At 44.6% G+C, this 16,696-nt stretch overlaps 2 protein-coding genes across 9 annotated transcripts in view; one reads left to right on the top strand and one right to left on the bottom strand.

Annotated features, from left to right (window-relative positions):
• si:ch211-186j3.6 (neural-cadherin) overlaps positions 1 to 8,249 on the top strand; it is a 220,182-nt gene extending 211,933 nt beyond the window's left edge. The window contains exons 32-33 of the mRNA XM_036963347.1: positions 3,857 to 4,011; positions 5,401 to 8,249. Coding sequence (XP_036819242.1) covers positions 3,857 to 4,011; positions 5,401 to 5,919 — 674 coding nt within the window. The 3' untranslated portion in view covers positions 5,920 to 8,249. The remainder of the gene's footprint in view (positions 1 to 3,856; positions 4,012 to 5,400) is intronic.
• Positions 8,250 to 10,981: 2,732 nt separating this feature from the next.
• Positions 10,982 to 16,696, bottom strand: part of LOC110506384 (probable C-mannosyltransferase DPY19L3) — a 38,486-nt gene continuing 32,771 nt past the window's right edge. For all 8 annotated transcript variants that reach the window (XM_036963553.1, XM_021585963.2, XM_021585962.2 and 5 more), the window contains 3 exons: positions 14,987 to 15,119; positions 13,714 to 13,872; positions 10,982 to 12,976 (listed from right to left, as the gene is read on the bottom strand). In XM_036963553.1, the coding sequence (XP_036819448.1) occupies positions 12,764 to 12,976; positions 13,714 to 13,872; positions 14,987 to 15,119 (505 nt within the window). In that variant the 3' untranslated portion in view covers positions 10,982 to 12,763. The remainder of the gene's footprint in view (positions 12,977 to 13,713; positions 13,873 to 14,986; positions 15,120 to 16,696) is intronic.

Genomic DNA, 16,696 nt, shown 5'->3' with positions numbered 1-16,696 from the left:
AATCGGAGGGCATGCTGTCCGGTCCTCTGGCAGTCTCTATGGGGGTGCCACAGGGTTCAATTCTCGGGCCGACTCTTTTCTCTGTATATATCAATGATGTTTCTCATGCTGCGGGCGATTCCCTGATCCACCTCTACGCAGACGACACCATTCTATATACTTCCGGCCCGTCCTTGGACACTGTGCTATCTAACCTCCAAACGAGCTTCAATGCCATACAGCACTCCTTCCGTGGCCTCCAACTGCTCTTAAACGCTAGTAAAACCAAATGCATGCTTTTCAACCGTTCGCTGCCTGCACCCGCACGCCTGACCAGCATCACCACCCTGGATGGTTCCGACCTTGAATATGTGGACATCTATAAGTACCTAGGTGTCTGGCTAGACTCTAAACTCTCCTTCCAGACCCATATCAAACATCTCCAATCGAAAATCAAATCAAGAGTCGGCTTTCTATTCCGCAACAAAGCCTCCTTCACTCACGCCGCCAAACTTACCCTAGTAAAACTGACTATCCTACCGATCCTCGACTTCGGCGACGTCATCTACAAAATTGCTTCCAACACTCTACTCAGCAAACTGGATGCAGTCTATCACAGTGCCATCCGTTTTGTCACTAAAGCACCTTATACCACCCACCACTGCGACTTGTATGCTCTAGTCGGCTGGCCCTCGCTACATATTCGTCGCCAGACCCACTGGCTCCAGGTCATCTACAAGTCCATGCTAGGTAAAGCTCCGCCTTATCTCAGTTCACTGGTTACGATGGCAACACCCATCCGTAGCACGCGCTCCAGCAGGTGTATCTCACTGATCATCCCTAAAGCCAACACCTCATTTGGCCGCCTTTCGTTCCAGTTCTCTGCTGCCTGTGACTGGAACGAATTGCAAAAATCGCTGAAGTTGGAGACTTTTATCTCCCTCACCAACTTCAAACATCTGCTATCTGAGCAGCTAACCGATCGCTGCAGCTGTACATAGTCTATTGGTAAATAGCCCACCCATTTTCACCTACCTCATCCCCATACTGTTTTTATTTATTTATTTTTATTTTTCTGCTCTTTTGCACACCAATATCTCTACCTGTACATAACCATCTGATCATTTATCACTCCAGTGTTAATCTGCATAATTGTAATTATTTGCCTACCTCATGCCTTTTGCACACAATGTATATATAGACTCCCCTTTTTTTCTACTGTGTTATTGACTTGTTAATTGTTTACTCCATGTGTAACTCTGTGTTGTCTGTTCACACTGCTATGCCTTATCTTGGCCAGGTCGCAGTTGCAAATGAGAACTTGTTCTCAACTAGCCTACCTGGTTAAATAAAGGTGAAATAAAAAAATAAAAAAAGAGAGGACAGAAATACAGTAAGAGTGAATGACACAGAGAGAGAGAGAGTCAATGAGAGAGGACAGAAATACAGTGAGAGAAAATGACATAGAAAGAGTCAATGAGAGAGGACAGAAATACAGTGAGAGAGAATGACAGAGAAAGGAGGGATGGCAGGGAGGGAGAGGTACACAGACACCGAAAGACAGCTAAAGGGATTAGGGGTACAAGGGAGAGAATGAGAGAAAGGAAGAGAGAAATGGAAAGACACAGACACTTAGTAATAGAATGAGGAATGGACGGAGCGAGAGCAGGCTTTGCTAGGCCCGCTGCAGCAAACAGTATTACACTTTTGATGGCCTTGAGCCTGCTCATTATTGGCTAAGATTGATTTATTTAGAGATTCTCATCTCGCCATGTTCTCACAATGGTGTAACAGAGGAGAGAGGGAAAACAGGCTTTTCTTCCTTTATCCACGTTCATATGGGTCTGAGCTAAGAAAAGTCCACAGTATATACTGTCCTCATGCATTACTGTATACAGAATCGAGCTATCGTTACACAATAGGCATTAGTGCTGAAATCCGAAATGTAACTGTTTCAGTATTTTGCCATGCGGTATGCAAAACAGTATGCTTTGCTCCTGGTGGAATTATACACTTGTCTTATAAATCGGTATTTCCTGACTAGTAAAATTGCAACTTTTTTTCCACTCAAACAGTCCCCAAGTGGTGAAGAAAAACAAACAAATTCTTCAGTGAGATTATTATTATTTTTATTTTTTACTCCAAATGAATGCATCACAGGACTCAGCATGATGCACATGCCAGTTACAGTGTCTCTATGATTTTTTTTTTAAATGAGTGTGGTACAGACAGAATCAATCACCTTGAGTGATATTCCATAACCTGGTATAGATGGTGGTGTGTGTTAGACAACATGCATCCCAGTGTCTATCTTGGGGTTACAGAGAAGCTTGTGTGAGGTCATTAGTTGGGTGATGCAATCGATAGTGCAGGCTTTGGTAGGGTTCTGGGAGGAGAGGAGGAGAGGAGGAGAGAGGGAAAAAAACTGACTGCAGACTGCAGCTAGCCAGCCACTCAGACCTCCTCTGCTTGGTAATCAGAGCAACAGTTCCACTCCTGGAGAGAACAGACACACATTTCTAAATCGCAGAGGGCCTTTGAAGACACACAACCCAAATAGGGAAGTCTCTATGAGAGCTGACCTGAACTAACTTCAGAGAAACCTTTCTCTTCGTCACACAACACTCTCAATCCAAGTGATGGCAGACCGTCATAGACAAACACTGTGTTTCAGAGTTGGAGACAGTGGTCTTGAGATATCACACGACTTGACATGCAGCCTATTCCCACACCTGAGAATCTCTGAGGCTTGTTGAACACCTCACCTAGATGAACATGTCCTGAGAACAGAAACGTGTCAATCTCTGAGGCTTTTTGAACACCTCACCTAGATGAACATGTCCTGAGAACAGAAACGTGTCAACCTCTGAGGCTTTTTGAACACCTCACCTAGATGAACGTGTCCTGAGAACAGAAACGTGTCAACCTCTGAGGCTTTTTGAACACCTCACCTAGATGAACGTGTCCTGAGAACAGAAACGTGTCAACCTCTGAGGCTTTTTGAACACCTCACCTAGATGAACATGTCTTGTCTGAAGACAATTGCAACATTGCACAGGAGTGATAGAGTAACAGACAGACATGGGATCGCATATTCCTGTGCAATTGACCCAGTGCTACAAAGCCCTCTAAAAAGCGACTTGATTTGCTTGTGAACATAGGAGGGTGAACATTGTGTTCGTAAATTGATATGGATTTCTTTTTGCCGGTACCAGTACTTCACTCCTGAAGAGGGAGAGTTCACTCAGAGATTGCCCTGATAATTGGGAGATTTCAATTCGATCTGTCTCACCCTGTCGCCCTGGTCCCCTTGCTAAGTGACACCTCATCAAACTAATGATAGGTGAGCACAAAACAATCAACACAGAGAGAACCAAAACAAATAAGGGCAATTGAGAAGGAGAGAGGGATAGCGAAAAAAGGAATTTGAAGAAACCGAAGGAGGGAGAGAGAGAGAGAGAGAGAGAGAGGAAGAAATCTGAGGAATGATCAAAGCTGAAAGGTTGAGTCAAATAAGGTGTGACGGAAGGGGGAGGGAGGGGTAGAGTATAGAGAGATTTATGGAGAAGAACTGTATGGGTAGATAATATACTCTAAAGGTCACAGCAGTCTATAGGGGAGGATTGATTTTGAGAACACCATTTGCAACTCTGCAGAGAGAGACCTTATTGAGTAGCTGTCCCAGCAGTCAGCCAGCACTCCACCTGTCAGGCCTCTCAGCACAGCCATCATGCTGATAATGCAATGTCAAATCAACGCAGTGGAAACAGTTCACGCAGTCACTTCTAATCAAACTGAACTAGGAACTTTCTCTCTTTCTCTCTCTCTCTGTGTGCGTCTGCCTCTTCCTCCTTCTGTGCTCTCCGGCGCCCCCTAGTGCTGCTGCTGGGCATCTTCCTGTACACCCGCTGGCGTAGCTACAAGGGCCTAAAGGAGGGCGTTTACCACGTGTCAGCTCACCATGACGGCTGGGAGGACATCAGAGAGAACGTGCTCAACTACGATGAGGAAGGAGGAGGAGAGGAGGACCAGGTAAGCGTGAACACATCTATGTCTCCTACACACTTACGCACAATGTGATGCAGTGCCTTTTTGTCCCTTGTCACAAACGGTTTCACTGAACGCAGTTCCAGACTGAGTTTGTGAAGTGAAACAATTCAGGTTGGATTCGAGGCTAGGCATTATGGGTACCACACTAGCTCAAGCACACTCCTCTTCCCCACCATGCCATTGTAACACCTTCTCACTCTGGTTCACCTCCAACTAAAAATACACTATTGGAGTGTTTGAATATTCATGAACTCCTTACACACGATGACACATAACGTGACGATCAGATGCTTAGTGATGCTGAAATCCTTTAAGAGGTCCTCTGGTGGATCTTTAGATGAGAGAGCCTGCCATATAACTGCCATAAAACTGCCATAAAACTGCTGAACAATTAATCAAGTGGCCACCGGACTATTTACGTTGAACCCCTCCTTGTTTTTACACTGCTGCTACTCGCTGTTTATCTATGCATAGCCACTTTACAAATGACCTCGACTAACATGTACATTGACTTGGTACCAGTACCCCCTGTATATAGTCTTGTTATTGTTATGTAATTTTCTCGTGTTACTTTTTGATTTTTGATTTTTTTTTCCTTTAGTTAAATTCAATAAATATTTTCTTAGCTCTATTTCTTGAACTGCATTGTTGGTTAAGGGCTTGGGAGTAAGGTCTCCTCCACCTGTTATATTCGGAGCATGTGACAAATAACATTTGATTTGAGGTAATCAATTACAGAGCACACCCGCCCGTGTGTCATTTACTCCTCCACTCTACCATTCCTCCATCCTCTTTTCCTCCAGGGCCCAGGCTTCCATCTCTCCAGAGTGAAGCGCTGCCGTGGTAACGAGGGTGAATCAGTCTCGCCTGAATCAAATGAATGTTGAAGTGATTGTGTGTTATATAAAAATGGATGTTCTCTAGCCCTCGTCCAATATTTCCCTGTGCTCTGTTGAAGTGAAACACTCCCCTCGCCCCCTTCACATTCCCTCAGATTACTTAGTGTATTCGGCTAATACGGTCTGTCACCTCTCCACTGGCAGAGAATTAATCTGGATTTCTTTCACTAAGGGAGAAAATGAAGACAGAGTGTAAATGTAGACAGGTGGAGCATATGCAGAGGAAGCTCTGCTCTTTTTTTCTCCTCACTCACCATCACGCTCTATGATGTGATGTTTTACTTCTGTTTGTATCCCGGGAAGTGAAGCTGCTGCCTTGGCAACAGCTAATGGGGATGTTAATAAAATACGAAATACTCTCTATTGCTCCATCTGTCCATTTGTTCCTCCTTTCCATTCTCTATTTTGACGTTCCATCCTATCTCCCTCTGTGTGTGTGTGTGTGTGTGTGTGCGTGTGTGTGTGCGTGCAGAATGCATATGATATGGCCGAGCTACAGAAGTCTCTCCAGCCCAGTCCGGCCCAGTCTGTTCAGTACAGCCGCTCCAGGGCAATCCACCAACATCACCACCCCCACACCCAGCACCAACAGCCCCAGGACACTCTTAGCAGGTTGGGCGCCAGCACCGCCCCTTCCTCCTTCACCACCACCCTGCGGAGGGATGTGCCCCCCACCAGGACCCCCGCCCAGGGCCAGAGCAGGCCCCTCCTGCTAGCCAGAAAGAGCCTGTCCTTCTCCAGCCAGGACCTGGCACGTTACCTGTGTGAGATCATCCGGGACGCTGACCAGGCCCCAGAGTCGGCCCCCTTCGACTCCCTGCAGGTGTTCTCCACGGAGGGGGGAGGCTCGCTGGCCGGGTCCCTCAGCTCCTTCAGCTCAGCCGGGCTGGAGGAAGACACGGCTAGGGGCCAAGACTCCCTGAAGGATTGGGGCCCACGTTTCGAGAAACTCAAAGCCCTCTACGAGAAGACCGAGGCCAGCGACCTCTGAACGCTGAGGGAGACAGACCAAGCTACCGTGCTGCAGAGACCACCAAACAGCAAGAAACTACAGAGCTACAGTAAACGAATTGGAAGCATAGGAGGAGAGAGAGAAGTTCAGGAAGGAGAGAGAGACTGATGGAGAGCTTGGCCTCTCTCCACTGGGAGTGACTTATTCTCCACAGGGTTTTTTCTCTAAACGGGCCTAGAGCGAGGCTGAGGCTGGGACTGATGTTAACCTAACCAGGCCTATAGCTGAGACTCACTGTTCACTGGATAATGGGAGCTGCCAATCAATGACATGGACAGATTAATTATGGCACTTACATGGCACACAGACCTATTGCAGTGGCTTGCAGTTGACAATAATTTGGGTGAAAATGTTATTATATTTGTCAGTGAAATGAATTGCGAGGATTGCCTCGCACCTCTTGGCCCTTGATATACCATATTCTGTTCTCTATGTCTGTGATACATCAGTGTTTTTAAAAAACTGCTTAGACATTTGATACAGGAATATTTTTTTCTGTGGCCTTCCAGTGGGCTCTCTTTCCAAAATCTCTTTGCTGGGTGTGCAGTCACAGTTAACAGTTGTGCTCGTATGTTATATCCTAAACTTCTCCTTCCTTGATTTGGTTTTCTATTCACTTCACTCTCCCCTCCATTCATTTATATTCACCGGAGGGAGAGAGCTCAGAAATCAAGCCGGAGAGAAGAAAAGAAAGGACAGAGGAGCTGAGGAAAGGGCCTTTTCTGTTTCTCAGCTTTAACCTTCTTTCTCAGGAATACCAAACATTCTGAACGCCACCATTGCAGCAGAGGACCATGCTATGAATACAAATGACAAATTCATCGTGAATGGCGGTCCAAGGTGAAAAAAGTGCAGAGAGGGTCGCGCCGAAGCCTCCTATAGAATTGACAGTGGACACCCTCTGACCATCGCTGCTGTTGCCATGGCGTTGTGATAGTGGAGGCAGCTATAGTTGACTGTGTTCACTGATATATGTCTGGAAGGGAGTGTTTACCAGTTGTGTTAAAGGGGTGGTGGGGGCGTTCACAGTAAACAGTATGAGCCCAGCAGATTGAACGATCAAAGGGAAATGATCCAGCTACATGGGTATTCACACTAAGGATCTCACCCAGTGTGCTTCAGCTATTTATCTTCCCCAAAGCTGGAGGATGATGCCCCCACAAACAGTTCCCCCCTATCATATAAACCAGGACCAATCTGCCCAAACTAAAAACCCTTCAGAAGCCAGCGTTCACTGCATTTGTGTTGTTCGCCTCTGCTTTGAGAGAGGAGTGGAGAGTGGAGGTGAAATTAGCCAAAGAATGCAGAAGGGAGGAAGAGTGGAAAGGAGGGAAGGTTTGTGCTGATTCAAAGCACCTCCGGGACTCTTGAGTTAAATGTGCTTGTGTGAGGAGCTGTGAAACTCCATGGGGAGTAGAGAAGGGGAGAGGAAAGGGTTTTGGAAATGGTTTGTTGCACAGCAAATGGAATAAATAAGTAATGTTACCTTCCTCTGCGATAGACTAAACACCAACATTGTATTTCATGTATTTCAAGGTAGCATCAGCACACCCTTCTCATTATTTTGATTTACTTAAAAAAAAAACAAATCAGTGCAGAAACGCTGCATGTTGAGCGTGACGGTACAACAGTGAAGGGTAGGAGTGTGTTAAAAACACATCAGCGCACTAATCCTAATGGGAGTTGATGGCGGAGCTGTCATGCTGTAAACCAAAGGATCATGGGAGTTTTAAAAGTCGATTGAGAAGTCGACATTCTGATTACGGATTTCAAACGTGCCAATTTTCTGAAGGCCTGCAAGAACGTGAGTTTAAAATAGGATGGGGAGGTGAGGGAACGGAACGCCGTCGCGATGCAATGCTTTTTCATAGGCATCAAAAGCTCCTCAAGGGATGGAGTTTTGATTCATCCTCCGAGCACGGTTGGCCAGGAACCTGGCTTATGGAGGAGCTAGTAAAAAATAATGATTAAAATGTGAAGATTGTGTTTGGGATTCACAGGATTTCTCTCTGGGTTGCAGAGAAAAGATTCTACTTTAATTTGTATCATAAATGGCTTCAACATTGTCTAATGGATACAAACATATTGTGGAATTTTATGTTTTTACCTCATTTGTATATAGGAAGATAAAGTCATTGCTTTTTTAATGTGTCAATGGAAGAATTATGGATCACGTACTGCTTCTTTAAGAAAAAGTGAACTTATCTTTTTTTTAAAAATCATTATCATGACCGGCTTTGAATATAGATATCTTGGTGTTTTGTATTTGCATCAATCTTTTTTCTCAATAAAGATTCATTTATTTGAAATCAGTGATTTTCCTGATTGTTTGCATTAAGCATGATGTGAGTTTATAGCAGGGTTCCCCAAATGGTGGCCCGCAGGCTGAATTTGGCCCGCGTGTGGTTTTATTTTTGTGCTCCAAGTTTTCTGAGCAAAAATGTCATTGTTTTACATTAAAAAAACTATAAGAACACCAGGAAATCAGCTCCAAATTCATTTCATTTTGGAAATCTATTCCCAAGTATCCCCACGCATAATAGAGTCTCTGATCGTATACAAATGTATACAAGGTTTGAAATATATCTGTTTGGGCTTCTTGCGGTCAATTTGCAATATACAAATTATTTGTCATTACGTTCCTGCCTCCACTCAAGAATCCCGCAGCTGAATCTAGTTGATGATGCCTGGTTTATGGAATACAGGACTAGGAAAGAAAGTGAAAGCCTCAAGCAAGATATATTGTTTTTGGACTTCGAATAAATGCAATGATGGAGATTGACTTGCAATGATTTTTTTGGTGTGAACATCAAACGAATGATGACAGCAGAATCTCACATGTGAAAACATTTTTTTTTCCCTCATACAAAGCAACACAGAAAACAAAAGTCCCTTTCGATGAGAACATGGAACACTGATCAATGGTAAACTAGGAAGATGAAACGTCATAAAACATAATATGCTACCCCAACTAGTGCAATCTCTCCAATGGCACGTCAAACAGGACCAACCCATTTACTGGGTGAACAGACAGACGCAGAACAATAGGAGAGGAAATATCACAAAACAGCAGAATAGCAGAGTGTGTGTCTTCTAGATTAGACACAGTGTTAAGTAATGAAGACTGGGCCATGGAAAATTGTCATCATGACATCCAGATGGTACAAAATCTGATGCGGTCGACAGAATATTGGAAACATTCATGTAATCAGTCTGCATTCAATCCCCAAAAATGATGCCTATTTGATATTTAAACCCCCTGTAAGATTTGGCCCTGCAAAATACAACTGTGAAAATGAAATTTTTATTTCCTTTTTCAGCTCTACAAGTAACTGTTAGGTTCAATAACAGACACATTTTTACATCAACACAGAGATGAAATAGACAACTTTGAAGGCACTTTCATACTCTAAAGTTGTAAAATATTGAAATAATACCATGATGTAATCCACATTGCCAATATGCAATAAAATAACACATGAACTATTTACAGTATTGAATCATTTGACATTTCCCTGTTACGTCTGAATTAGTTTGCATCAGGATTTAGACTACATATAAGTATTCACCCCGCTTGGATTTCTTCACATTTTATTGTGTTACAAAGTGGGATTAAAATGTATTATCTACACAATACTCTAATGTCAAATATATATATATATATATATATATATACATACATACATACACACACACACACACACAGTTGAAGTTTACATACAGTTAGGTTGGAGTCATTAAAGCTCATTTTTCAACCACTCCACAAATTTCTTGTTAACAACTATAGTTTTGGCAAGTCTGTTAGAACATTACTTTGTGCATGACACAAGTCATTTCTCCAACAGTTGTTCACAGACTGGTTATTTCACTTATAATTACAGAGCATGGAAAATTCCAGAAAATGATGTCATGACTTTAGAAACTTCTGATAGGCTAATTGACAAAATTTGGAGATGTACCTGTGGATGTATTTCAAGGCCTACCTTCAAACTCAGTGCCTCTTCGCGTGACATCATAGGAAAATCAAAATAAATCAGCCAAGACCTCAGAAAAAAAAACTTGTAGGCCACCACAAGTCTGGTTCATCTTTGGGAGCAATTTCCAAACGTCTGAAGGTACCACATTCATCTGTACAAATAATAGTACGCAAGCATAAACATCATGGGACCACGCAGCCGTCATACCGCTCAGGAAGGAGACGCGTTCTGTCTCCTAGAGATTAATGTACTTTGGTGTGAAAAGTGCAAATCAATCCCAGAACAACAGCAAAGGACCCTGTGAAGATGCTGCAGGAAACAGGTACAAAAAATCTTTATCCACAGTAAAACGAGTCCTATATCGACATAACCAGAAAGGCTGCTCAGCAAGGAAGAAGCCACTGCTCCAAAACTGCCATAAAAAAAGCCAGACTATGGTTTGCAACTGCACATGGGGACAAAGATTGTACTTTCTGGAGAAATGTCCTCTGGTCTGATGAAACAAAAATAGAACTGTTTGGCCATAATGACCATATTTATGTTTGGAGGGAAAAGGGGGAGGCTTGCAAGCCGAAGAACACCATCCCAACCGTGAATCACGGGGGTGGCAGCATCATGTTGTGGGGGTGCTTTGCTACAGGAGGGACTTCACAAAATAGATGGCATCATGAGGGAGGAAAATTACGTGGATATATTGAAGCAACATCTCAAGCTATCAGTCAGGAAGTTACAACTTGGTCGCAAATGGGTATTCCAAATGGACAATGACCCCAAGCATACTTCCAAGGTTGTGGCAAAATGGCTTAAGGGCAACAAAGTCAAGGTATTGGAGTGGCCATCACAAAGCCCTGACCTCAATCCTATAGAAAATTTGTGGTTAGAACTGAAAAAGTGTGTGCGAGCAAGGAGGCCTACAAACCTGACTCAGTTACACCAGCTCTGTCAGGAGGAATGGGACAGGCTACCCGAAATGTTTGACCCAAGTTTAACAATTTAAAGGCAATGCTACCAAATACTAATTGAGTGTATGTAAACTTCTGACCCACTGGGAATGTGATGAAAGAAATAAAAACTGAAATAAATCATTCTCTCTACTATTATTCTGACATTTGACATTCTTAAAATAAAGTGGTAATCCTAACTGACCAAAGACAGGGAATTCTTACTAGGATTAAATGTCAGGAATTTTTACTACACATGTAGTAATGACAACTGCATTTGAAACTTCACGCACAGTAAAACATTTGTATGACTTAATACAATTATTTGATCAATAGGAGTGGGGGAAAAGTTACTTGTGTGGATAACCACACCAAAGTAACACAAAAACACTGCTTCAAAAAGTCTATTTCACACGAAAGCCCGGTGAATTTGCTAGATACCTTTTCTTTCATTTTGATTTTGGCACAAATGAAAATACGGCACCGACTTTCCCATGGATTGTTTCAGCATCGTCTCAATGAAAAGCCTGGTGTTTGACTAGCCACGTGCAACATGCACACGCAGTTTGATTTGTTAAGCCAAATGTTACTCCCAAACTAATTTAGGCATGCCTAAACAAAGGGGGTGAATACTTATATTCAACAACTTTATTTGAGTAATTTATTAATGTTTATTCATCTGTATACATTGTATTATTTAAATTCTTTTCACTTTGACGTTGTGTATTTTGTGGAAATCCATGACGAGAAAATGACAATTAAATCTATTTCAATCCCACTTTGTAGCCCACCAATGTGAAACAAAATCCAAGGTGTTGAATACCTCTGATACCCACTGTATGTTAGCCAGTCCTACATAGACCAGTGGTCATGGTTTACCCACAATGCAGTCCTTCTACATAATACTGTATGATTCTGTGGTGTTGAGTTGGGAGCGAATACACACAGTTAATACATGATTTGCTCTAGCATTTGCTCATTTAAAAAAAATACTGTCGGTTTAAATGACCAATGCATCTTAAACTGAATTATTAATAAATATGAAAATGAAGAATGTCAATGCTCAAAAACATTACATTAGTATGCACTTATTAGGCAAACATAATGAAATTACTTCTCCCTCGTAAAATGTATTATTGGCCAACTCCTAAATTAAACATCCAATTTCAATGCAACGGAATGAACAAGCAAATACTCTTCACAGTGATAGGACTGTTATGCATTACAATGAGAATGCCACTTCCCCTTGATACACCACAACTGACAACTTATGCAGAACTTTTGTGTTTCTGTGAGAGAGTATCAAAAGAGGAGTCCTCATTAACAAGTGGAGACGAGACATGGCACGGTTTAAAAACAAGGAAATGGCACAGGGTGCAGCTGTGCAGTCAGGCTGCAGCCCCAGCCACCAAAGAGACCAGACTGGTCCTCGCAATAATTACCCCCACTGCTCTAGCTTTCAATCAGCTCCCTCTCAAAGGTCCCTCTCCTCTTTCTTCTCTGCTCTGCCTTTAGTCTGGGTGAAAGCGAGAGAGAGCCGTGAATGTTGTTGAGATGTGCCGTCATCTCTCCTCTCCTGTTTAAACATGAGCTTCCTGACACAAAGCCCTGGTTTGATATGCATGTGCTCATCTGCTCGCCCGCCGCAATCAGACGCTGCTCAAATCAGCGCCGTGTCAGCCGGCCGTGATTACCTGCCTCTGGCTGCCGTGGCGCAGGGAGGGATGGAAGGCGGGAGGGAGAGTGTAGCCATGGTTCCAGATGAAGTCGAGTAGACCAGAGAGCAGGGAGCACAGAGCAGTCATCAGGTTATCAACATGGAAGGGAGCAGGAGGCTGAGACGGAGACTGGGGAGCTGCTGGATATGGGTGGGCGGGGGTTGTTTATGGGGTCCCCAGGGTCTTATTACTGGGTTCTATCCTCCATGGCCACCGGCTCTCTGTCGGCCTTGGCTCTCTTCTTGCCCCTCTTCAGCTTGTAGACGTGGAAGGTCTTGTTTTGGAAAACGCGGGTGAAGAGGGCGGTGTAGGCAGGGCCGTCTGTCTTGATGGACTCACAGAAGCGAGGGTGGGTGGCGTGGACCAAGTCTGGGTCGTTGTCTCCAGGGCCATCCATGATCTAATCCAAAAACACATTAGATGCATTCAACATTAGATGCATTCAAATAGTACCCTTGAGTTAGATTTATACCACAAGGATCCAGGGAATTCAATAATTGACAACAACAACAAAAATAATATGTTTTTGTGATTCTCTCAATAAAGATTTCTGAGTTGCGCCAATCACTACGCGATGTGGATGTGGGGTTCACATGCAGTGAAACATTACTAACCCCACATTCACCACTCGGGAAGGATGAGACGGTATACAAGGCAAACATGCCTCCAGAAACCCAAATAACCAGTGACTCATTTATTCCTGGCATCAAAAGCAGGAGGAGAGAAAATGCATCTTTCAACCAGCGGTGAGACACAGATCAGAGGAGGATGAATCTCCAGACCCGACGCTGCCTGTAATTGAGCCCTTTCAAAGCAATCATACTTTGATGTGTCTATGATTGACAGAGGCTGACGGACAACATGTGATTTAGAGAGAGCACATGCAAACACACACACGCCCCAAAACAGCCCTACCCATCCCAATCTCACAAACACCCACAGAATCTATCCCTCACTCCCTTTCTCTCACACTGAAGCAATCCAATCAATATTCCTCCTATTAGCTCTCAAAAAAAGATATTTTAACCAAACAATCTGCCTCCTGTTCAAACAAACGCACGTCAAAACACTCATACATTCGTGAAAGAGCTGGCATCACGTCGCAGAATCCAAACCCCTGCCAGAAATGACACCTACATGTCCGTTGGCCAGATCCAGCAGGTCTCGGAGCCTGCAGCCCCGGCCATGCCTCCTCTCGTAGCAGATGCTGTCCTCCATCACCACGAAATCAGCCCCCGCCGCACGCAGGATCCCGTGGACCTCCTCTGGGGATTGCTGGGCGTAGATCTGATACACCTGAAACGACCAGGAGGAGAGAAACACACCCAGGGGATAATACACACACACACACACACACACACAGACACACACACCGGTAAACATGGAGGACAACACAGCACAACACAGGGCTCAGATAGACACAGACACACACATAGGCAGGCATGACTTATTGATAGAGAGTTGGTTATGAGAGACCTTGTGATGAGTGTTAACAGTGGGCTGTGCTGGTGCTGGGGGCTGACCCCTCTGTGGCGCTGAGTGGCAGACAGACGCACAGCAGGGTGGTGTGGAGGGAGCATTCCGCTCACGTCCCCCAGGCAGAGCCAGAGCCCCCGAACCTGAGGAGCGAGCCCTCCCCTCCCCTCTCCCTCCCACAGCTGCAGAGCTTCATTAGTCAGAGCTCTGCCTGCAGAGCTTCGTGAGGCACCGCCGCACGGCACAGCATCACACGCCGTAGAGCACCACCCACAGAGTGGCAGAACGCTCTGTACCCAGCCATCCAGCAGTCGTGCACCATCTCCTCTCCTGTCTGCCTGCCTCCCCCTCACCTAGCCCCACGCGCTGCACTGTCTAACGAGCTTTAGCGACGGTTCACACCACCACAATTCATCTATGCATCTGACAAATGCTACTTGCCATCCCTGGGTGAGATGAAAACATGGCGTTGTCTGGCTGATAAAGTTGCACGCTCCTGTTAAACTGAGGGGAAAGCCAGACAGGAAATATAAGTGACTGATAGCATGCTCTCATGCTGAGGCTTATGGGACTCCATTCCCCCGGCCGCGGTCGACGTCCCCTACATGCTAATATCACAGCACAGGTATACGGAAGTGGTGTCCTCTCCTTGATAGCATCATCACCCGAGTGAGGGTCATGCCTTCTGAGTTCCATTACAAGTGTGGAGACGACTTGAACACGGCCCTTTTCTTTTCCACGTGGACAGTTTAATTCCCTGGTTGGACTGACATTTTAAATGGAATTGACCCCCAAAACCCTGGTCATCACATATTTACAGGTGTGCTGTTTTCTTTATGTTACTCTCTTCTCAGGTCAGGTCTTGTGTAGACATACACTTTTTTTTTAAGTATAGAAGTAGGAAAAGGATTAAAAAAAAGGGGTTTTGTTTTACCTGTTTGGTCCTCTCTCTCAGAGCTCGGTCTTCATAGTGTGGGTGGTTAGTCAGGACTCTCCCTGTGCACAGTTTGATCCCAGCCAGCAGCTGCATGCTGCCAGCAAACACCGCCTTCTTGGGGGTCTTCGAGCTGGAAGACGAGGAAGAAGATATCGGCGTTTACCCTGCTGTATGCTACACGGCGGGCCATGACGCGTGCGAGCATTATCCACCACAGAAGATCCCCCCCCCAACCCCGTCATCGGCATGCTACACCCGCTTCTCAAACCTGGGTAGAGGATGTTAACATGCTGTAGAGCCGCTGCATTAAACAAAATGGGAATTGCGGTTGGTTAATCGTGACTCAGTAGCAGGCTAGTACAATACTGATGTCTGTACTTGCACACCGCAGGCATTCTTTACTCAATGCCATCAAGTTCTTTTACAAGTTCTTTGCAGACGTAAAATGCTTTTCTTCGTCACAGCTACAATGACACTTTTTTTGGGGTGATTTTTTATTAAAAGAACAAATACTGTACACGCCAGCTGAATGTTTTGCGGAGGAACAACTTCAAGGAGAGATTCTAAGGCTAGTGAAAGGACAGCCTTCTAAGGCTGCTCGGAACAGAACATTGAACAGGGACAAATAAAGCATGTTTATCTTTCTTTCGCAAAGGAATCTCTCTCCAGGCGTTTCTAGAGAGGTGGTGAGTGAGGACTCACAGGAAGGACGAAGCCCAGTGTGGAATGTTTTACATTAGTACAGCCTAGAGAGCCTGACTAAGTAGAGCCTTGTTGTTACCACAGTCCAACCTTGGCCTTCTCATAACACTGATCTCCGCTCATCGACACAGTGACTGCACATACCTGAGAGCCCCTCTGACCAAGCTACACAACTTGGGGGCATTTAAAAAAAGAAATAATCTAACACGAGCCACAACACAGAGAACAGAACAATCGTTATGTTTACAATCTGGGCTATGTACGCTCTCCCTCAACCCGGAAAGTCTGATTGCATGGATACACTCGTGTGGAGAGAGAGCGCACGTTTCCACTCACAGCACCAATTTCCAGTAACAATTATATCGGTGGTAATTGTTGGTAACAACTGAGGAATCAGGTCATTTCAAGCAGAAACAAGCAGCACAGTGTGTGCATAGTTGGTTGAGAACCACCTGTCGAGCTGTTGTTCAGGTATTTCACAAATCAAAGTAGGCAGTCGAGAACGGCACAAAAGAGCACAAGAAAGTGTTTGCTCGAACACACACAGGTAGAATTTAATTATTTCAGTTTAATTCCCTGAATTAAATTATTTCAGTTTCATTCCCTGGTGGAGGAGCCATTGTATTATCTATATTAGAAAAGGAAATCAAATCACTCTCTAACTCGGTAAGAGATCATAGCAGAGCCTTTTCCACAGCAGCTATTATTTCCTCCATTCCTCATGTTGATTTGCCGTTCAAATCCACATTACAGAAAAAAGGGGGATAGACTGAGACACCCCCCCCCACTAGGAACATTAGCAGCTTGCGGGGCTAATCGCCAGCCACCCTGGGCTGTGTGTGATGAGGTGATGGGGCTGACCTCTGACATGCTCTTCCGGGTCACTTCCTCCTCTCCGGGGGAGTGTGTGTTTAATTACTGCATATTCAAGTGGGATTCCTCAGACCTCAGCTGATTTCTATTTCATTTCAGATGTATATTCTGGTAGCAAAATGCCTGCCGCCC

This window comes from Oncorhynchus mykiss, chromosome 26, assembly GCF_013265735.2.
Source record: "Oncorhynchus mykiss isolate Arlee chromosome 26, USDA_OmykA_1.1, whole genome shotgun sequence".
NCBI classification, from domain to species: Eukaryota; Metazoa; Chordata; class Actinopteri; order Salmoniformes; family Salmonidae; genus Oncorhynchus; species Oncorhynchus mykiss.
The sequence above is the reverse complement of the archived record's forward strand: the minus strand, read 5'-3'. Positions and strand labels throughout refer to the sequence as shown.